At 44.2% G+C, this 22,662-nt stretch overlaps 2 protein-coding genes across 2 annotated transcripts; one reads left to right on the top strand and one right to left on the bottom strand.

The window, feature by feature from the left end:
• Positions 1-728: 728 nt before the first annotated feature.
• On the bottom strand, positions 729-15,314 carry LOC142767099 (uncharacterized). The gene is made up of 9 exons (XM_075868331.1): positions 15,184-15,314; positions 14,407-14,512; positions 12,476-12,648; positions 9,381-9,557; positions 6,757-6,888; positions 5,425-5,518; positions 4,200-4,478; positions 3,290-3,580; positions 729-1,050 (listed from the first exon to the last, which is right to left on the bottom strand). Exons 2-9 carry the CDS (start codon positions 14,508-14,510, stop codon positions 729-731), a joined length of 1,572 nt encoding a protein of 523 aa, XP_075724446.1. The 5' UTR covers positions 14,511-14,512; positions 15,184-15,314.
• A 5,787-nt stretch (positions 15,315-21,101) lies between these two features.
• On the top strand, positions 21,102-22,256 carry LOC119166140 (uncharacterized). The gene has a single exon (XM_037417925.2). The coding sequence runs from the start codon at positions 21,215-21,217 to the stop codon at positions 21,875-21,877; it is 663 nt and encodes a 220-aa protein (XP_037273822.2). The 5' UTR covers positions 21,102-21,214; the 3' UTR covers positions 21,878-22,256.
• Positions 22,257-22,662: the final 406 nt, after the last annotated feature.

Here is a 22,662-nt window from a genome sequence, read left to right as displayed (position 1 = left end):
GTGTGGGGGACGTACGCTCTAAGGGACAGGATATTGGTATAGCATTCAACTGATAAAGGCAAAGCTGATATGTCCTCCAACTTTTATCCAGCAATTTGGCGAGAGAACTACCAGAGGCTATGAAAGCCTTGTCATGTGGAGACTTGCATCCTTTTATGTTTCATTTTATGTTCATTCTATGTTGTTCACGTCTTATGTTCATCATTTTATGTTCCATCCATTAGTCCTGTGGTGCTGCCACCATTGCATTGCTGTATACCTGACCACCTCTGCTAACTTTAGACATTTTACCCCCACTCATCATCATTGGTAACCAAGGTGTTGCATGGCTACCGAGCGCCGCGCCAGATGGCGCTGTGCAATCGACCTTTTTTTTTTTTTTGAGTTACTGTATATGCTACCTTTTAGTACCTAAAGCCAGCACATGCAGTAACTCCAGACCTTTCTCCTTACGTCTTTGCTTTTCTATTATGTTACCTTCGTGTGCCTTTCGACCAACAGAGTAGTTTTCATTGAGTAAAAAAGGATGCAGAAAGCATTTTCCTAACTTCATTCACATGACGTCATTCTTAAACAGTCTTATACTCTAAGAGAAATGCTGCGTTACGGGTCTTCAAAAAAAAAAAAAGTGCACGGAGTCGCTGGAACTTTAAACAAGATCGATAAACGTGTCGAAAGAAAGAGCCACACACTTAATCAAACAGCGTACAATCACGTATATTTTCTTTCTATTTCTTATAGTCTGCAAAATATACTTTGCGCCGTGGTGACGGCAGCGCGTCGCTCGACTCGCTGCGCGTCCTGGGCTCGCGCGCAGCCGCTGAGAAGCGAGAGCTGCTGTGGCTGCGCAGCCTCGTCAGAGGCGACCGCCTGTCCTCATCGTCGTCGTCGTCCGCCGCATAGTGCCGCGACCGCTCGGAGCGGGTCCCGGGCGCCGGGAACGAGCGAAACGAAGACGCTTCGTCGCTGTACGTGGCCAGCGGGGTCCCCCGTCGGTGGTGGGACAGCGAGCGCTGCGACGAGCGGCCACCGCCAGTGACAGCCGCGAGCCTGCGCGTTGAAGCATTCTAAGAGTACGCTTCAGGCGAGCCGGTCTAACATCTGGTCTAACCTGTCGTAATACACACCTGTTGCCATAACAGTCATGGGAACAATGGACTCCTGGTATGGTAAACTCAGATATCACTAACAGGACAGACAGAAACATACCCCGCATCTATGGACGTTCATTACGCCATGGACTGAGTACATAACTGGACAGTGACTCCACCTCCACCACGTTGTGAACAAGAAACATGTGCCAGTTCTATTTGAAGTAAACCAGTGAACGCAGCTAGCACATCAAATGTTGTTAATACAAGTTTGTTTTTGTGTTTGAGTCTCGTTTAGAAGTTGCACAGTGTACCATGTCATCGTAATGCTGCTTGCTGCGCCCCCAAATGTCTTCTCGATTTTAAAATGTAGCTTATCTACATATGTGTCAGATCGGATGATTACTAATAAAGTGGTCTGTCTGGGGACCTATTTTATGTCTGGATACGACATTTACTGATCTGTGCGTCACATTCGGATCTAATATTTTGGACGTGTCTGATTAATAAAAAGAGGCAATTCTCACTCTTTTAAAGCTTTATCAGCAGTATTACTCTCACACTATTGTATTTCCTGCGTGAAAAGGAAGTCTTCAACTTGAACAAAGATCGTTCAATACCGACTAAAATTTTTGTGATGGAAGCTAAAATGTTAGAGAGCCGCTTCTTAGATTTAACTGCATTTTAAAGAATCGAAGGTGGTTGAAATCTCTGGAGCCTGTCACATTCACCTCCATCATCACCTTATCCTGGTTTTGTGTCGCTAAACCACTACCATTATCGTTATAAAATAATTGAAGAGCGTATATTCCCCACCCAGAAATCAGTCATTAAGTAAATCGTACAAGCAACGATCATGCATCGTTGATACATTGTGGAGAGCAATGTGTTCATACTAATTAACATGACACACCAATCGAATAAAGTCAGCTGTATGAACAGGCATTTACACGCTATATAACATGGGACCGTGGGTACAAGCACTTAGATTAAATTGATTTCACCGTATATCTGTTCATACCAATGTTCATGCATTTGCTAGATTGTCTTCTGGAAGGATAGACTGACTGCTATTTTGGAGCTTGACAAAGACGTTTCCTGTGCATTCTTGCAATATCAAGTACCCGAATTTATGGTCACTGTGCTCGTTTTCATTTTTAATTAAATTAAATACAACAAAGCACAGAAAACATCGGGCTCATCATGAGAGCACCAGGCTAGCTGCATCTTTATGCTCTATGCCACCAAAGCACGCCACTACATCCGCAAAGCAGCGCGCGACAACTGGTTCAGTTTATTTGCAATGGCAATGGGAAACAAAATATTACGCGGAATGCGAGGCATCTGCTCAGTTGTTCCAAGTCGCTGCTGTATTATACTTTTTATTACCAATTCAATCACATTTTTACACTCTGAGAATCGATGGCGTGCGCGCCGTAACAGTGTTTCATGCGTGAGTCACTGCGAAGAGCGATAATATAACGAAATGTGCGCAAGCCGCTGCACAGCCGAAATGATTGCTATGCAACCGGAACTTAATTGCTTTGCTGCGACTCTCTTCCGTAGAGCCACATTGAACAGACTAGCGGCACTCTTTTCAATAAAATATTTGCTTGAGTCTGTCTTCGTGTCGTGCTTTCATCCTAGTTAATGCTCATTCGCGAAAGTTGGGTTAATTCGGATAGATTGCGAGAACACTTTTTTTTTTACCAGACTAGTTCATATAAATGCTTAAGTTACGTAGTACTTCAATTCATACGTACTGGTATATGCCGACTTGGCTCTCATGGCAGGTGCTTCAGACTTATATAAATAAGATTACCGAAGATCTATTTTTACAATACCTTTGTGTGTGCAGTCCCTAACAAATAAGTTATGTGTAAGTGAGCCGAAGGAGACACTGCGAATCATTCTCAAAGAGAACCAGTGGTTAGGAACTGAAGACTCCGTTGAAGAACAACCTGACAGTCCAATCGGCTGATAAATTTGTTTTTCCTTCGCAACTGTCTTCCATTGATAATCACTGATTTCCTTTACAAATATAATGTAACTCGCCAAGAAAGCAAAGTTTATAAAAGGTAATACCTTCATCCGCACTTTGTCTTCTCAATTTTTCTCGCTGGCGCAGTCTCTATTGAATGAGCTTGAAGACTGTACTAATGGTATAAACCCTCGGACAACCAATTCGTCAGTTATACCTTCGCATGGACTCCTCCCGTGGTGTGGGCATTGGCGGCACCTCACTACCATAGCGGGCCGATGCAGCCGGGGTCGGGACGGCCATTCTCGATAGAGAAGGCATTGGCTCAGCGGCGCTAGACGAGTCCGGGTACGAGCACGATACGCCCTTGCCAGCCATCATCCGCTTCACCAACTTGTTCTGGTAGATGGGCGAGGCCAGAGTGGTAAATGCCTGCTGGGCCCAAACCATTCGGTTCTGATCAGAGGCACTGCATCCGCCAGAGCTGTCCATAGTGCCCTGGGCGCTCCTGAAATTAAAAAAAATAGTGCACGTTTGCTTGTCTGTGAGTGAGGAAGGCTGCATGAAGACAACATCGCGGCACGAACTAAACTTACTTAATTGTCGTTGTCCCCAATTTCTGCCAGGTCAGCTAATGGGACGTAACCTAAACATATTCTAAATATAAGGCTATGAAAAACGTTAACGTGTGGGAATAAGCTGACTAAGTGAGGCGCTATCCAGTCGAGGCTTTTAGGGCCCAGTGATCTTCTTGTTTCATTCATCCATCGTTAAGGGATCTTCTGGTGAACGAAAGCAAAATATATTCGTCATAGGTAATCCTCCAGTATTCATAATAACTGATGTATAGAACACTGCCTGTAGGCACCAACCCTCAACGTGTACTGAGCGCTCTGGTCTTCGGTATGGTGGATTGGGGGTAATGGTAGCACAAACGAAGCTACAGGTTCCCTTCATGAACGCGAAGTGCCTCACAGATGCTCAATCACTTAATGTTCCTGGAGTTTTCCTGAAGTAATGTTCCTGGAGCAATAATGTTCCTGGAATATCCATATATGACATTGCAATAAAACAAAATGTAGAGCCATAAGACAGGATTGCATTGTGAAATGGAGTGACCTCCTCACCCCTTGAATCCCTTTGGCATTCGGACCCAGCCTTTCATAGACGGGACGTGGAAGCGACTAAACATGTCCTTGCGCCAGCTACTCCGGTGTGCAGTTCCACCACCTTCGCCGCGGTAACCGTAATCGGAGGACTCGGGTACCTGCTGTACTAAATACTGCTGTTGCCGCATTTGCTGCGCTTCGGGTTGCTGCTGGCGGAAGTTCGCCGTCCCTGGTTCGGTAGCTGTCGCGTCTTCAGCGTCTTCGTCACTGTTATTCGAGCCTGAACTGGACTTCTTGCTGCTCGCAGCACAGCGCCAAGAAACACAACTTCAGGTATGGCATCACGAATGAACATTTGTAAAAACAAAAATCAAGTTTTAATGCACGCTATATAACGTGAAACGACTGTTTTACCAAACTAAAATACTTCAGTATTGTACGGCTTGTGCACATGGCTCCTGTATGAGGTACCCGTCCTGATTGCACCACATCAATAGGTTTCATTGTAACGCCCTTTTTTAAGCGACGTTTTGAAAACCCAACACCTTCATTCTAATAAGTTTTATCCACTTAGACACACGCTTGGGCGGTGTTGTTTGCTTGCTGGTAAGTCACCCTCACCTTGTAATGAAACAACAGTGAACGAAGACGCACACACAAGGTAACATTCAACGACAGCCAACGCAAGGTTTTGTTAGAGGTCTTCTCCTCTGAGCGTCCTTGTTCACTGCATCTCTTCTGTGCAACCCTGTCCACTACGATGTTGAGGATCGCTCAAGCTGCGTTTTCACAGCTTTTACTTGTCAGCCCCGGAACTTTTTTGTTGTAGAATGAAATGTGTCTGTCAATTGTAGCTCTCTTAGGCTGGTGTTGGTGACGCTAGAGAAGTGCTATCAGTAGCCCATAAACAATTCACATTAGCCTATATGCTAACGATATATCACAGTTTACATTCATAAATTCTATGTAAGCGGTACACAACTGCGAGACCTGCGTTCCCGGATTGTGTATTAAACGCAAACATGATGATTTTGCAGAAAGCTTCACGCTAAATAGGCGGCATGACTTACGTCTGCATTAACCACAGTAATTAATTAAAATACTAATTCATGGCACAATATATGCAGATAAATGGTTTGAACTGGCAAATCTATATGATAATTCAGCACGTGAAACGCACTATAGAAATAAAAAAAGAGTTCGAAATGCGCAGGTATGGACATATAGCACCCTGGCAGCTTACCGCTTCGAAATCAGGCAGGCAGCCATTCCAACTACTGCAACAGCAATGACTGTCATGGGAATGAGCCACGACACCCACTCTTTTACCAAGCCACCTGCATCGTCGCAAGAAAGATAGGGCAACAGTACTTCATGTGGAGACTGATCTATATGATACGTTGGTTGGTGTGATAAGCAACTGCAGCCCAATTCACCTGTAGATGTCTTAAGCAAACACTAGAAGGGCACGTTACGAGAAGCGAAATATTCCAAACAAGCAGTCATAAATGACGTAGCATCATTCGTTATATTTCAGTGTCAGAACGTGTGTAAGGGTAATATTTTTCTTTAAAAGAAAAGGTTGTCATGAGAGCATAGGAAAATAAGCAGGGGTACACTAAGAAGCGACTAGTTAAATTTAAATATAATGCAACGCTGATAATGCAAACACAAGCTAAAATCAAAGCTGCTTTGTGGGGGCCCATATTTCGCTGCACTATCCTTTTCAGGAGGTGTACTTATGCCTTCCAATTGATCACCTATGAAGCAGGACGCAAAGTTTGCCCCCTACGTTTACTCAGTTATGGTCACGCACGCATATGACGATAATGACAACCAAAAGCACCTGATGTTGATCTGCAGGAGCTGTTCACCTCCCATCTTGAGCCAATCTACAAACTAAGTGAAGGCCACTGTGAGATGCACGCGATTGTTACTTTTCTCTTCTCCATCCGTTGTGAGGCATGTAGCCCTTTAGAACCGAGAAACGGTGGGAAGGAGCACTACATTACCCCGCCCTTAATTAGGAAACCCGGGCACACCACTGGGCACAGGCCAATCTCAATGGCGAGTGTTTAGGATTAATTTACACAGGCGACGTAAAAAAGGTCACGTGACTAGTTGGTCGCAACTGGCCAATTTGTGCGAAAAGCGACCGTTTTGGTGAAATACCTCAATAACCAATCCTTCAGCTCACGACTGGAGTCGCAAGACGACGAAGCTGATCAGCGGGACAGGACCACGACGTTGGAAATATCGTTGACAATACGCTGAAGGTTACTTTCCAAAGCCATAGCTGTGCTAATATCTAAAGGGACGAAAACACATGTGATAGCAGCTGCGATGGAGGGTACGTCACGGTTGCAGGTGTGCACATTGGTCATCTTGTGACCTAAAAAACCTAACCTACGGTAACCTAACCTAATGTAACCTAACCAAACCAAGCTCCACCTAACTTGACCGTTTCTTTGAGTCGCTGGTGGGAATCCCGTGTTAATACGTGATAAAAGCATTCCAGCCAATGTGGAACGCTATTTATACGAGTACAAAATTAGATGAAATAGGCGTCGCTCACCGCCAATGCATTCAGCGTGGTCTTTAAGTACGTTAGGAGGCTGGCAGGAGCAGAGCCGGTTGACGCACTCCAGGTACGGGTTGGTTGCCGCGCACTCCTCGTTGCTTCGGCACTCGTCGAACAGGTCCTTTGCTGCGTTCAGCGGCACGATCAGTTATTACTAGCTCTTTGTTGGACACGACAAAACAGACATTACAATATCGCTCCTTCAACCGCAGATGCGTAGCCAGAAATTTTTTTCGGGGGAGGGGGGGGGGGGGCACCACTTTGAATTCGGAAGAAGCACCCCCTGAAAATGGCCATTTTCCGCTCTCCAACCAAGGCCAAAAAAAATTTCGGGAAAGGGGGAGGGCACGTGCCCAGTGTGCCACCCCCTGGCTACGCCCCTGGTCAACTGGCAAGGTATGTTAGAAATACAGTGCTGGAATGTTAACCCAATTAAAAAGCTACAATGCGCGTGTTTATAAAAATAGCACTTGTAGACTAATATGACAGTGACTGAAATGTAAATAAAGCGGTAAACAATTGCAAAATGAAAGCAGTGGTGCACGAATCACGAACACTACATAACTGTGCATAAGCCAGTGCTTATTTATCTAGCATATCGATTTTGAGGACGTGTTTATAATGTCAGAAAGCGACCAACGCTCTCTCCCCCCCCCCCCTCAGTTAAAAAACCCACCATAGTTTTTTTTGTTTGTTTGCATGTTCTGGTGTGATGTGGTGTTAATACCAAAACACGCTGGTGTGTTCTGGTTCATACATCATCCTGATGTGTTCTGGTGGGACATGTCTTGGTGGGATGGTTTTGCAGTGATGACTGACCAGTGTGGTGTGTCCTGGTGGGAACGTCGACACAGTGCGGTGTGTTGTGGTGGGATGTGCTGTGGTGGGCTGAAGAAGTATATTTTGTGCTTGGGGCTTGCTTGGACTAAGGATTTTCTTCAACATAATGTACTCGAACTCTCACTCCCTAATATTTCTCTCTACCAGACTCACTTAGACTCAAACTCACCAAATTATTACTCAGCCAGTTTCTCTCAGACTCATGGCTTCATAGGCGTGAGTGAGTTAACTCATGAGTACGTCTTTTAGCTAATCCAAGCATGGCGTCAATGCACTTACGTTTCCCCGATAGTTAGTGTTTCATTTGGTGTTGCTTTGCTTCTGCGTGCTCACGAAAATGGATGATGTGCCAAGCATCGAAGTTTGAGCAGACACTCAAGCAAGGCATTGAGCTATAGTTCTAGGCAGTGCTGCAAACTTATACGTTTCCTACAAGCTGACGCATATAAAAGAAATCAATCTACGAGGTAGCACCCTATACAAAAGGCCTCCGGGTTAATGCTGACCAACTGCATCCCGTCAAGATGCACCTTAGTCTAATACTAGTGGGCTGCGGATAATCAATTTTAGAATCAAATCGAATACTAATCTAACAGAGCTGACACTGCATAAAATACGAATTCAGTATTCTTCAAATAGTTTTTTGAATAGTAAAACAACAGCGTCTAAAACAGGTCTCGACAGCTTAGGTGAAATTTTCAGAACAGCCAAAGAATTCCACAACATTTTGTTTGGAACAAATGCTCACAAGCCTTAACAATTGAACATTACGATTACCTTTAAATGACAAGAATACCGCAATTATTTAATATGAGCAGCTACTAGAGTTTTAGAGCTATATTGTAACTGCATGATAAATAGTGTGTATACCGCGTTCAAGGTGGTACGTATAGTCAATAGTTTTTAAATATAACTGTATACTTGAATACAAAACAATTTTCATGAGTTAACGTCATCATGAATTTCGCAGTGAAGATAAAACCTTACTGACACTGTGGCTTGGGTGACACTAGAGCTTTTATTACGACGCCTTTTTTTCTGTAATCAGTATGGCATCCATAGTGCCGTGCGTACACGGGTTGCATGCATCTGGGTAAAGCGATGATGAAAGCCAGAAAAGTTACCTCTCTCTCTTTCCAACCTCATATCTTCGAGTATTTTTCGTTCTTGCCAATTATTCAAAAGCTATACGAAAAATATTTGGCATTTTTAGTGTGCACAATTCGATTCGAGTACCGAATCGAATAGGTGGTTATTCGATTCTTTATCCAAGATGTTCGAGTATTCGCACACCTGTACTAAGTAGTCTAAAGGTTCGCCGCGTAAGATATGCGTTCACCATCCAAGCGAATTCAAACACCTTCGAAAGTGCAGATAGCTGGGCCAGCTGGTATAGATGTATTGTGGCAAGCAACACATGCAGAAAACAGAAACCAGGAAAACAGTCAGGAAGAAAAGACGAGCACAAACGATGACTTACGACTAAGAATTTTTACTCAGACGTGGAACCAACCGCCCCGGCCGTAGGGAGCGTGAGCAAATAAATATGCACACCCTAACAACCAAGGTACACTCATGGCACATTCTGTATGTTATGATAACATAAAATATTTCCTTATTATGTAGCGTCACCGACGCCTGGCTGACACATGCTTGCGAAAGTTTGGTTATGTGTGCAACTTCTAGCGTTTCCCGCGCTGTTTGCCGTCCTGGTATCGCCTTTTCTGCACTTGGTGCACCTAGTGCTCTTTTGCGCAATGTAGCCGCCGAGAACTGACCAGTAACGCAACGCACGACGCCATTGAAGGTGGTCTCGACGGGCCGGTAGAAGGGGCACTGGCAGCGGCCGTTCGCCTCGCGTGCGTGCTTGATGCAGATCTGGCTGGGTGAACGCCTGCAGTCTCGGTCGTCGTCGCATTTCTCGTGTCGCTCGGGCCGGACCGGTAGACGGGGCCCTGTTGTCGAATAATCAAGATACCAAGGTTTAACAAAATTTGAGTGCTTTGCATATTGAATACTGTTCTCAACACTTTTGTTGCTGTTTTTTTTTGGGGGGGGGGGGGGGAGCAAGACGGAATACTGTAGGTGCCAGGTACGAGAATCATACGAATACAATATGGGAATTACCTATTGATGCAGCTTGAAATGTATGAGCAAAATGCTATGTTCTGAGTGCGTGATATATATAGCAAAGTAGAGTTACTGCATATGGTGTATTGTATAGCATATTTTTTTTTATTGCGACGCAGCTGTCCTTGAAAATGCGTAGACAAATTCACATTCCTTACGACTGATCCTTCATTCAATGCCGACGTTCTACGTAGAGTACAAAATGTGAATTTCGTGGCAGGCTTCTGGGCCATATAATGGTTGCCTGAAGAGACAAAATAGAAGTTGCGTATACGAATATCATGGAACAATTTGTCTTCGTTTTAAATGCTAAGCATTTTTTCCGTACTGCAGGCTCTTTGACAGTATCTATCTATCTATCTATCTATCTATCTATCTATCTATCTATCAATTTATCTATCAAGCCGACAACATCTGGGGCTCTCGTAATCACGCTCTTATATCGCGGTAAACCAAAATTAGTATGGGAAGACGAGATGGCTTGACAAATATGACGCAGTTCGTGAAAGAATAAGGTGGGAATCTCGTCGCGTAAGTCGTCAAACCTCTTCTGCCAGACACGTGTGGCGTATACCTCTATGCCAGGGATGGGTATGTGCGACATGTTTGCGCGTGTGTGCCACTGGTGATTGACAGTTTTTACCAAGAAACGGTGGGAACAGACATTGGCAAGTTTAACACGACAGCGTTGAGAAAAAGCCAACATCGTCAGCGTTGACCCACCGAATCGAAAGAATGAATGTCAGGGTCCAAGCAGGAATCGAACCCCAACATTCTGCGTGCCTATCGAGTATTCTACCACAGACCCATGCCAGGTCTCGGAACTGCTTTTCAAATATACCCTAACAATCGTGATAACGTCAGATGTGGTTGCAGTGCTGGCTATACAGTTTTTTAAACATTGCATATGTACTTCTATGATGCAGCCGTTTTGTCGGGTTAACGTCAATTGTAGTTAAGCGCCATCCCCTCAAGTAGAATTGAGGATCAATGTTAGGGGCTACCATCATCGTGAGCACAAGCGCTATATCAACTTACCGCTTCTACGATTGCTAATACCCATGTTTCTGCTGGCATCTTAACGCAACGGTAAACAACTGGTTATATAAAACATATGCGACTGTGCTACATTTGTCTGTGCTTACAACATTTGTAATATCGTCAGCGCCATTTTGTGACGTTTCGCTCCATAAAAAATTGTAGCACAATCTCCTTCCCTCAGCATGCTTCGCATAACATCGATTCCAAAGGTACGTTCGACCTGCTTAATTTTTTATTGTTACTTTTCTTGGTATACAGAGAAACCTCGGTGATACTATGACACCTCATTTTAATTTTGGGATGACAAGAATTATTATTTTGTCCGAGCCAAGGTTCATTGGCTTGCAGTTGAATGGAGCATGGTTCTTGAGAACAGATTTTAAACCCGCCACTTTCTATACCAAGGTACGCTACCACCGAAGTACGACGAAGAGGTGCTGTCCGCACTGTCGTAGAAGACGCGTCAAGTACATGAAGTGCGTGAAGGCAAGCGCGGGCACGTGCCGCACTGTGAAATTGTCATAATCACGGTGTTTGATTTGGTTTCGTTTGGTTTGGGAAAACTTTATTCACTGTGTAAGAAAAATATTTTCTTTTTACAGCCAGACTAGCCCTTTAAAGACACTTCACGGCCTTCAAGATTGTGTGCGCAAATATTTGAGGCTCTAGTGTGCCTCCGTGTGCCTTCACATTTAGATTACAGAGGGCATCGGAGCCATCTTTTTTTTTCTTTATCGTATTGACGCGGGCTCCTGTCATTGCAGTGAATTCACGCGTGCCTGCCTCGTGCATCAGGCTTGTTATGAAAGGTGGACGAGGACTGAAAGAAGGCGAACACGGTCTTGGCAAAGGAATGAGGCCTCAACATCAACATGCGTGACTGTAGAAGCCGCACTTGTGTAGGCATGGCTGTAAATCTCCAAAAAAAAAAAACATCCTGAACACCTCCGCAATAAGTGAATTATAACATAGGACTGCGGTTTTGAAATATTGTGACCTTGATCAATCGCGTCAAAGCGCTTCTTTTGTTACTTTCGCCGCAGTACTCTGTTGTTATGCAAAAAAAACATACTAAAATTTCAAAGCGGTCATTGCTGTTGCACTCACAACATTAAGCACGCACGTGTCGTATAATAACGTGTATAGTGGTACGATTTTCAACATTTAAACAATTGACTGACAATCATTCACAGTTCTTCCCGACGTTGCTGCAACCCTGAAAACAAAAAATTGCGCCAGCTTTCTATTGTCGCATGCGAAGCTCTCCATAGTATGAATTACAGATGATACGAATATTTTGATCGTCTCGCGAGATTCCTATCAGCAACGTTTCACTGTGTATGTCTCCCGTCTTTTTGTTCCTGCTTCGATTTTTTGCTGATTTTCGTTTTTTGTTTTGTATATCCTGCTATCACGGAAGTACAACTGAAGCATGCTTTTGTCGCCCATCTGCAAAACATGCATAAGCACTAAATTTACTAGAACATAGAGCCATCTTTACAAGCTAGTCATTTCATTGCTCTCAAAAAAGTATGTCTGCTTCTAGCTATATATGAATACTTTCATTTCCCATAAGCTTACACTGAATACTGGACTACTTTTTTTGTGCCAAGCAAGCATTGGAAAACAGCTACTTTCAAAGGAAGATATTTTTCAAGGAACTTTCCTTGTGCAAGAACTTCAACCTTGTCCCTCTGCGTACCTCGTGTCATAGCGTACTTCTTCTTCATTATGTTGTTGTAGTAGTTTCGGCCGATGCTGTCGTCACCGTCAGGCGCCAGCTTCAAGTCTTCTGGGTCGTCGTCCTCTCGAAAGGCGTTCAGCCTTTTGCCAGGCTTGTCCAGAGGGGCCTCGTCCTGACCGCCACGATCATCCCTGGAGAGATGAAAAGTTATGCATCAGGCGCGCTCTGTATAAGCGAAAGAAAGATCGTCGTGCCCGTGATAATGCATGCACAAGCTTCGTTGAACGTTTCCACTATTCAACACCTTGAAGTGTAGCCCATCTGTAAGTGTATTTTTTGGGAGCATTTTTTGTTCCTTAAATGCGTTAGCTACTGAAAGTCGTAGCAAAAGAGCAAACCCCAGATTAGCCGGACATCGTTCACATAACATTTAAAGAAACGCCGTTAGTTGCAAATTTTATCTCTTAAGGTCGATTAGCTGCCATGCCAGTCATCTTGTCCACCGTAGTGATAGAGAGGTTACGGTAATTGGCTGCTGAGCCGAAGCTCGCGGGTTCGGCGGAGGCACAATACTGGAAGTCCTTGTGATGTGCGATGACAACGCGTGTTTAACACCAGACATTCAACACCAGCCCCGTAAAACCTTACAAGCTGTTGTTATTACGCCAATCATCACGTGGAGCGGGCTTAAGGGAGCCGGTTGATGAATGACGTTTCTTTGCATAAGCAATGACAACGTTTAAATGATGTGCTAGTTAGATGTGCACCGGTAAATTATCAATAGGTTTTCATACCAATGCGTACTAAGGTAACCAAGGCAAGAAAAAAAATGGTGTACCGAAGAAAGGATGAACAAGCGTGTTATATTACACCTTCTATGTTTCCTTGTTCATTGTCTGTTCTGAAGTGACATAGTAGCAAGCGCTTTTCTCAAAAAAAAAAAAACAAGTGTTATGACAGTAAACAAAGATTCATACATCATGAAATGGTGTGCACCCATTTCACATCTTGGTATGTCATACGCGTAAGATTGGGAGAAAAGTTAGTGTATATCGACTTGAATACGACAAAAATGTGAAACTGCTATTGTAATAAAATTGCCCGAAATACGGAACACGAGTGGAAGTAGTAGACAGCAAAGGTGCAGTCAATCACAAAAAAAAATGTAGCCATTGAACAGATCTCTAAACACACCGACACATAGATGTTTAGAGGGAATCAGTCAGGATGCTGGCTTTTGTGCTGTGCCTTTTGGTCATTCGTGCCAATACTGTTGGACTCTAAACCGTTAAAAGATTGGTCGCAACTATCAGAACGCTGCACAATAAAATAGTTTATCAAGGCATTATGTTATACAGGCTAGTCCGGAAGCTAACCGTCAAAATACTTGGACACAAAAAGACCGTCTTGATAATGACAGCAAATGATTGTGTAGAATAGGCAGCATATCGTTGACATAGGCTTCATGAACAGGTAAATAGCAGTTCATCTTCAAACACAAGCATAAAAAGCCAGCCCCGCCGTGGTGGTCTAGTGGCTAAGGTACTCGGCTGCTGGCCCGCAGGTCACGGGATTGAATCCCGGCTGCGGAGGCTGCATTATCGGTGGAGACGGCGATGCTGTAGGGCCGCGTGCTCAGATTTGCGTTCAAGTTGAAGAACCCAAGGGGGTTGAGACTTTAGAAGCCATGCATTACGGCGTCTCTTAAAATCACGTGGTGGATTTGGGACGTGAAACCCCACATATCAATCAAGCATAAAAGACCACCAAAGCAGGTTATTGCGTGACCTTGTAGCTTAAATAACAGATTGATGGCGCACAAATGTTTGCCGTTTCATCATCGCGATGTAAACAAAAGTGATGCGTATCAATTCGATTTCTCATCGAATATCTATTTGCCCTGTGCGCTATGTTATTATATTAGGCGCGAATGGTGCGCGTCGCCTTACCTGTCGAATCGTAGCAGTGATAACGGCATCGTATTTCGCACAGGCAGTGAGTGGAGTCTATGCAGGAACGCCAGGTAGACGCACAGTCTCAGGAGAAAAAGCATGCCTGGAAACGCCCGAGCACACGAGGGGGATGTAATGCAAGGCAAATAAATAAATTAATTGTTCTCTTTGAAAACTGTCGAATGCAGCGCAATTAAACAGCACCCAATGTAAACTTGTTGAATTAGGCAAAGGCAAATTCGTGCCAACCAGTTACACCAGCTGACCCTTGGAGTAGTGGGAGGCATAACACTTTTCGGCATTGCGGCTTTGCCGACATTTCTCGAGAGTAGCTCTGGACATGTCGGCAACCGCATGCCCCGCCAATATCCGTATTCCTTAGCCAGCGTCTCCTTAGCATAGCAGGCATTGCGGCGAGTTACACTTGACACCACCTTAGTCAACTAGTAAAATCCTGTGAAAATATATTACATTGTTTCCCTCTCGGGTTGGCTAGCGCCATCAACACTCATCTTTGCACTTCAAGAAGCATGATCATTGCAGGAATAGCTGCATCTTACAGACTTCGCAGACCACGAGTCGCCTCGTCGCCTACACAGTGGCGCGATAAACGCTCATTTCGACCCTCTTCAACCACTTCCAGCGTATGGCTTCGAGGCAGTTTTTATGTAAAGGGTGTGTTTAGGCAGTGAAGCAATCCTGCAACGACACACGCAGTATACCAAAGCAGTGTTAGTAAAAGAAACGTTTCAAGAAGACGCCGCTTGAACTTACCTGTTCAGATTTCAGCAGCGCTCGATGAGAAGCACGTGAGTCTCGTGACACGTGCAGGCGCTGTCTTTTTCTTCCTAGCTATGATGGTGATGACGATGATGATGATGATAGCATGTGGGTACGGCTCGCACCCATTCTGGAGGGTCCGCCAAGAAACGAATAACTTATAGACAAAAGAGATCACATAGCATTGGTATGGCTAATGCATTATAGAATAGTTAAAATGAATTAATGATGCTAATTTAGAAATTTGACATCAAGACCTCCCGGACTCAATTCTTCCCAGCGTTCCATCTTTATCAAACGATCCTGCAGCCCCGCACCGCCGAATCCCAACGTGCTATCAAGTGATCAGCTGTGAGGTTAGCACTAGTTCGTGGATCCCCTGAGTTTTCCAACAGTTCCTCATACCAAGTGTCCGTTCCAAATTATACGTTGTGGCTATACCGAAATACAGAACGATAAAAATGAGTAATGAGTCATTCCCCTGATGTTGACGATGGTGGCATTCTTGGTGTGATTGACACCTACTCTCTCGGGCATTTTCCTTTGAAGTTCGCACCGATCACACACACTTGTACCCAAACCTTGTCACGCTTCACGTTTATTATCCTCATGCATACCCCAGCGACACATGTCCATCATGTGGACACACAGCGACACTCGCACACATGCTCTGGGAGTGTAGAAGAACTCCTCCCGACTCTACCTCAAGCAAGTGGGAGAGGTCCCTCAGGAGCTAACTTCTCGCCGACCAGCAATGGGCCGTCCAGCAGGCCCACGAAGCGGCCGCCAGGTACTCCCTGTCGGTCTCTACGTGGGAGACGCCCGCTACGCGCTATGTGCGTCCTGCAGGACTGAAATAAAGTTTTTTTTTTTTTCATTCTATTCCATTCGCACTGAGGCTGATCTCCCTCTTAGGTATGAGCCAGTCCCCTATAGGCGACAAAACAAATCAAAGGATCAGCCACAGTCAGGTGGACAATGATAGTTAAAAAATTCAACTGCTACTAGAGAGTGTGAATCCACCTAGAATGAATAGCTATTAAATGTTAGGTCCTCTTTTATTCCTGATTTACATCAATGACATAGCATGCAGCCTAGAATCACCAATTCGCTTGTTTGCGGATGATTGCGTAGTGTATAGAGAAATATCTAATCCAGACGATACAATTATCTTACAATCTGATCTTACTAGGCTAGAGGAATGGTGTAGCCGCTGGCAAATGGAAATAAATGTAGAAAAAACCAAACACATAATGTTTAGTCCTACCCCCGAGACAGTTCCCGCTAACTACAAAATAAATGATACTCCAATAGATTCAGTTCAATCGTTTAAATATTTAGGTGCGTTCTTTACGGCGAATTTAAAGTGGACGTGCTACATAGAATACATATCTACTAAAGCCCTTAAAAAACTCGGCCTTCTCAAAAGGCGCCTACATTTAGCCACCAAGGAAACCAGGTTTCATGCATATAACTGTCTTATCCGGCCCTCACTAGAATACGGTTCAATCATATGGCATCCTCTGGGCGCAAACCTAACTAACCTTTTGGAATCTGTCCAGAACAAGGCAACCCGGTTCATCACGTCCTCGTACTCACGTTACCAAAGCGTATCTTCTTTAAAGAATTCACTTCATCTTCCCTCGCTTGCCATGCGCCGAAAGTTGGCTCGACTATCTTTTTTTCATTCGCTGTACCACAGTAGCACGCCGTTTTCCCAGCTTCATATCATCCCACCACCTCATATCTCCGCCCGGGTAGACCACACTTTCAAAGTTAAACCAATTTTCGCTAAAACAGAAAGATATAAAAACTCTCCTTTAGTCCTTGCAATCGCAGAATGGAACGCGTTACCTGCTCATATCGCAGAACTGTCCGATTCATCATCTTTTCAACATGCACTCAAAACCTTTCTTGAAGTTCTTTGATGACGCATAAATCTTTATAAATATTTTGTTTTTCTTCTTCTATGTTTCTCTCTGTATTTTTTTCTCTTTTTCTTTTCTTTTTGCACACTGTTGTTGAGTGTACTAATCGCGCTTTTTTGTTCTTGTTTACTATTTTTAAAGTGCATTTCGCGTGAACCCTGTTTTCATTCAATGTAATCTATTGTTGTTTGGCGTTGTTTCTGGATTGCACTTTCAGTTTCTCGATGCAGTAGACATGTATACCATCTCTGCCTTCATTTATGTTCTGTACTGTACTTGTGATCATCACCCCACTCTATCCCCCCCCCCCCCTATGTAATGCCCATTCGGGCCTTTAGGGTATTTAAAGAAAGAAGAAGAAAGAAGAAATAATTCCAACAATAGATTCTATGCGACTGCGTCCAGCTGCGTTGTATAAATCGTCTAATTTGCCGGTTATTACCAAATATTGACAATTTCAGAGGAAGGGTGTCGGAGAAATAAAAAAAAAAACATTGGGCAGCTTGGTGCTAGTGGTGCGAAAGCTGTGAAAACAGCGGAGGTGGTGGCCTTCTCATCTCTGCCCTCCTTCTCAGCCTCACAACGTTAACCCACTTCTTCTTTCCCTTTCTTTCTCTCTGTCTCTCTCAATTATTCTCTTTCTTTCATTTTTTTCTGTTCTGCTGCCTATATTTTTCTACTTTTCGTGTACGCTTATTTCTATCAGTTTCTATAACTGTTTTTTGTTCTCTGCCTTTTAAGTTTGTTGACATTTTTTCTTTCTGTCTGATTCTGCGCGTAGAACAGTGGTTACGATGCTTGGCTGCGGACCTGAAGGTCGCGGGTTAGAATCGGTGGGTTGGTCACATTGTGATGGAGTCAAAATGGTGGAGGACCACGCACTCGGCGAAATCAGTGCACGCTAAACAACAACAGACGGTCAAAATTTCTGGAGCCCTCCGCTACGGCGTCTCTCATAATCATATCGTGCTTTGCGGAAGATGTTACATTTATTACTCTCTGTCTTTTTATATTTTTTTCTCACGTTTTTCATCTTTCTCACTTCTCTCTCTCTCTCTCTCGCTCTGCAATTGTTATCTTATCCATCCGAGTTATTGCAACCCTTGCCGACAAATCAGTGCAACGAGAGAGAGCGCACGCCGGGCACAAGCGACTCGGCGAAGTAGGTGCACAGCAGCCGGGAGGCTAAGCCAAGTGGTTGTGGGGTGATTGAAGAGACGTCATGGTTAAACGGAGTAGCAGCTTAGCGTAGCGGTACATTACCAGAGCCGTAGGTACCGGAGCCGCAAATGTGAGACGTAGTTCGGTGAGGAGGTTGCTATGCAACGCACAGTGACGTCATGGCAATGTATTTCATGAGAACCACACGCAGCAACGAAAAAATTTAACAACTCCACTTTTATTGAAAAGGTGTTGTTGCAACATGAAATTATACTTTCAGATATCTGGAATGTGCTAATAATTGTTGTGGGTTTACATCACAAAACCATGATATTGCCACGCATGCTTCTGTTTGTATCTTTGTGTAGATGGTATTCCAGATCTGTAACCAAAGTCTTGTGTAACCACCTCACGCCAATGTGTTAGTGTCTTCCTGATTATTTAAAAAAAATCTGCTGCGAAGCTTGAGTGTGGAATGCGAACAGTAGAGTTTATCATGAATCTGGCACAGCCACCAACAATAACGGTGTCATCTTCGATGCGAAAAGTACAAAATATCCACGCACTTTACAGTTGATCAGGTTACCGATGACCGATGACACTGCTTGCTACTCTCGCTGTATGCGTTGCTTGTGCGCAGGCTTTTCATCTCCTGGGCCCAAGTTGAGCCACATAATGACATTTGTCTTGAATACGCCGACTGTCACCTTCTTCATTCTCACGACTGCACGTCCATGTAATTCTAAAGGGTGCGGTGGAGATGAGCTCCTTGAGTTTCAACCACATTGTGTTTTTTTAATACGCACCTAAGGACAATGGGCCCCTATCGTATCGCCTGCATAGATGTGCGGCCACAGCGGCCGGTATCCAATGCCGCTACCTTCTGGTCAGCAGTGGAGCGCCATAACCACTGTACCACCGTGGTGGTCGTCTGAAATGTTGGTGCCTGGAACCTGCTTGCTTTCCAGGTAAGCAAGCATTCCAGGCAAATTGCTAGCATTCCGGGTAAGTAAGCATTCCAGAAATTCCGGCTTATGTTTACCGGGAAACTCGATGTGATTCTTTTGATTGCAGGCGTAGAGTACAAAACTCTAAGATTGCTTGGCATATGGGAATGTCCAATGAAGAGAGAGTTCAGTGAAAATCACTTGAAATATTCATGAAATGAAGCTGGTAGATAATGTTGCAATTTTTAGACCATGCTAGCATTAGCATGGACTGGCCTCCGTGTTCTCCACCCTGGTGGATCAGTGGCTAGTGTGCCCGGAGATCACGGGTTGGCTCCCTGCCATGGCGACCGCATTTAGATGGAAGCGAAATGATAGACGCCAGCGCACTGTACGATGTCAGAGCACGGTAAAGAACACCAGATGGCCGAAATTTCCGCAATTCTTCACTACAGCGCCACCCATGATCATACTGTGGATTTTGGACGTAAAAGTTCAGATATTGTTGTTGTTTTTATTATGTCCATCAGATTATCATCTACACGAAAAGACAGATGTGATAAGTGGAAGCCACAAGCGGACAATCACCTACTTTTTCTAACATGATGACTTGCTGAAGTGATACAAATCAGTTGTGGCGTTCACAGTGTACATGGCTGCCCTCGAGTGTGTAATCACTTCACAGTGAAGCATGTGAAATAGGAAAACTTCTGGAAATCACACCTTTAGTATGCTCGCCAAACCACGAATGCACCTGCATATTGCCTAAGTGCAAATTTATCTCCATACATAGAAGTTGCCCGCGTCATTCACCAAGCCTTGAAGCGTTCCTTTACTGGGGTGAGTTTTACTATGACACTAGCAGCAGTTGTCGTCACCTGCATGTCACAGAAATTACATCCTAAGTCACAAGGTTATTCCTCTGTGATGCAATAAAAGAACGACATATGCGTTCATGCATGCAAGAAAAGTAAAAAACAAACATAAAGACACAGCAGCACCCTGAAAGAAAAACCACCAAGAAGATAATAAAATCAACGCCAAAGCATTCCATACGAATGGTTAATTAGCGAACATGAAAAGTAGTTCATGTTCGCTAATTAGCAAACATGAAACTTAATTCGCGAACATGAAACAGTCATGTTCGCTCAATTAGCGAACATGAAACTGAATTATTCCCGAGAGTTCAATAAAGCCTTTCTCTATTGCTGGTTGCGTCTTTCTAAAGAGATAGAGAATAAAACATTTATTGCTAGAAAAAAAGCCACCAGTGGGTGGAAATCCTCGTAGAGAAATGTTAATTGGTGTCTGCCGTCTGGGTTCACTTCTTATCTTTAAAGGACCAGTAGTGAATAGCGGGATTTACCCAGTTTACGTAGCACTGGCGTATTTGGTTATTATAATGATTATTTTGCCTCACTCATGGCTCATACCCACTCAGGAGATTCACCAAAATTGTCTTTGTGAAGTTTTCAGGCATTTCAGGTAATAAATATTGATAACAAAAAAGAAGAAAACAAGTACTTAGTGCAAAAATTGTTTTTTTTTTCGCCATTCAGATCAGAAAGTGAAGCATTTATCTTGCCTCGAAACACTTCTTCCTTGTTAAATGATGAATGGTGACAGCAGGGCTTGCCAAACCTCTGTGGCGTGTACATGTTAGCAGGGTGTTTGAATTCGCATTTCAGCTAGCTATATACAGCTCCGTTTTAAAAATAACAACAAGTCTTTCCAGAAGTAAAATACAAACTGAGGCATTCTAGACATTTCATACTAGGCTCCTTTGACAATGAAGAAAAAGAAAAGCCTCAAAAACGCGTGACCTCAGCACGTTCATTGGCGCTGGAATGCCGTGATTCATTGCTGCGCTGCTCGCGTCAAGAGCTACGTCAGAGGCTGCCGAGTCTACCGAGAGTATCTGTCCGGTGGAGCTACCACGTACCATCACTCAAGGAGGCCTGCAAACATTGCTACTAACAGCGAGAAGCCATGGACCGTGAACAAGGCGATGTCGGATGGTTGCTGAACTCCAGCCCAAAGTCTGCGGGTGATGCCCCAGCCACTGCACCGGCGCCTACTCCAGCGTTGCCACAGAAGCGCCTCTTTTCGTCTTCCAAAAAGCAAGGCTTCGACTTTCGAGGTTTCGTCTTGACCTGGTTCGATGAGCAACTCAAACGAGTGCAGCCATGGGATCATTTCACTGACACCGCAAAAGTTTCGATTCCGAAGTCGGCCCAAGAGATGACCAACAGGATTCAGTCGAACGCGAACCACTTCCGCACGAACTACGGCATCATTTTCCTCATAATCTTGACAGTTTTCGTCATCTCCAGCATCCAGCTTTTCATGAGCGTGGCCGTGATAGCCGCCGTGGGCGCTGCCCTCAAGGTCTACGAAGACGACGATGTTACGGCTGTGTGGGGCACAAGGATAATGCTCAGCAAGAACGAGAGGATAACTGCACTGGTGTTCGTGACGTTCCTTCTCCTGTACACCGCGGACTTTATGTCCGCCATGAAGTGGTCTTTTGGCATCTTCATGGCCATCGGCATAACCCATGCCACCCTGTATGCCGGAGTCAGCTCCAGCGTCAAGTCAGCCACAAACCTCCCGGATGTTACCGATGAAGGGGACATTATGGAGCACTTATAAGTTCAGTTCTTCTGGGCATTTGTTTTACCTTTTTTTACTTTACTTAAACATGCCAAAATTTTCTGGGGTGAGTCACTCCTCAGCCCTGTAAACACTGTGCTCTTTCAAAGCGAAGCTGCACCAAAACACCCGGAAGGTAACTGGACCCTGCTGATGCAGTTAAGGCTGCGGGCATATCATGGTACTGCTCCATTTACACTGATCTTCTTTTTCTTTTTTTCTTCCTCTTTTGAGTGCATCTGTTCATTTCAAAGTTGTAATAAACATGTTCATGTGACACGCGCTTTTGTTTCAACCGTTTAAATAATTTTATACGCTGTTGAGGCTTCTCCCACGCGCTTTACTTTCCGAAATGGGTTCTACGCAGTTTTTCGTGTCTGCTGCTTGTTATACATACTTTTGGCTACAGCTAAGTCAGACATACAAGAACGTTTTATATATGTAGCAAGCCGGTAGTGATCGACTAAACGCGGAAGACGCTGTTGTGTTTGAACTTGCCAAAAGGCTTTTAGCCAGTTCTCCAGCGTTCGTCTGTGGCATCGTTTGAAGTGTTTACTCTAGTGTAAAAGCGCGCAATGCAGGAGCTGGCGTATCATCAATTGACAACTTCCTGAATAGGCAAAAACGAGTAATGCAAATGTGGCTAGAAAATATAAAAACACATCTACATTTTGTACTCATCAGCGTGTTGGATACTTGTCATATCTCATGCATAAAAATAACAATAATTGTAGTGTAGCTGTGATGATGACGATAATGATGATGATTTTTGTATTGTGCATCGG

This window comes from Rhipicephalus microplus, chromosome 1 (genome assembly GCF_043290135.1).
Source record: "Rhipicephalus microplus isolate Deutch F79 chromosome 1, USDA_Rmic, whole genome shotgun sequence".
Taxonomy (NCBI): Eukaryota; Metazoa; Arthropoda; class Arachnida; order Ixodida; family Ixodidae; genus Rhipicephalus; species Rhipicephalus microplus.
Note: the sequence above shows the minus strand (reverse complement) of the source record. Positions and strands in the feature narration are given on the sequence as shown.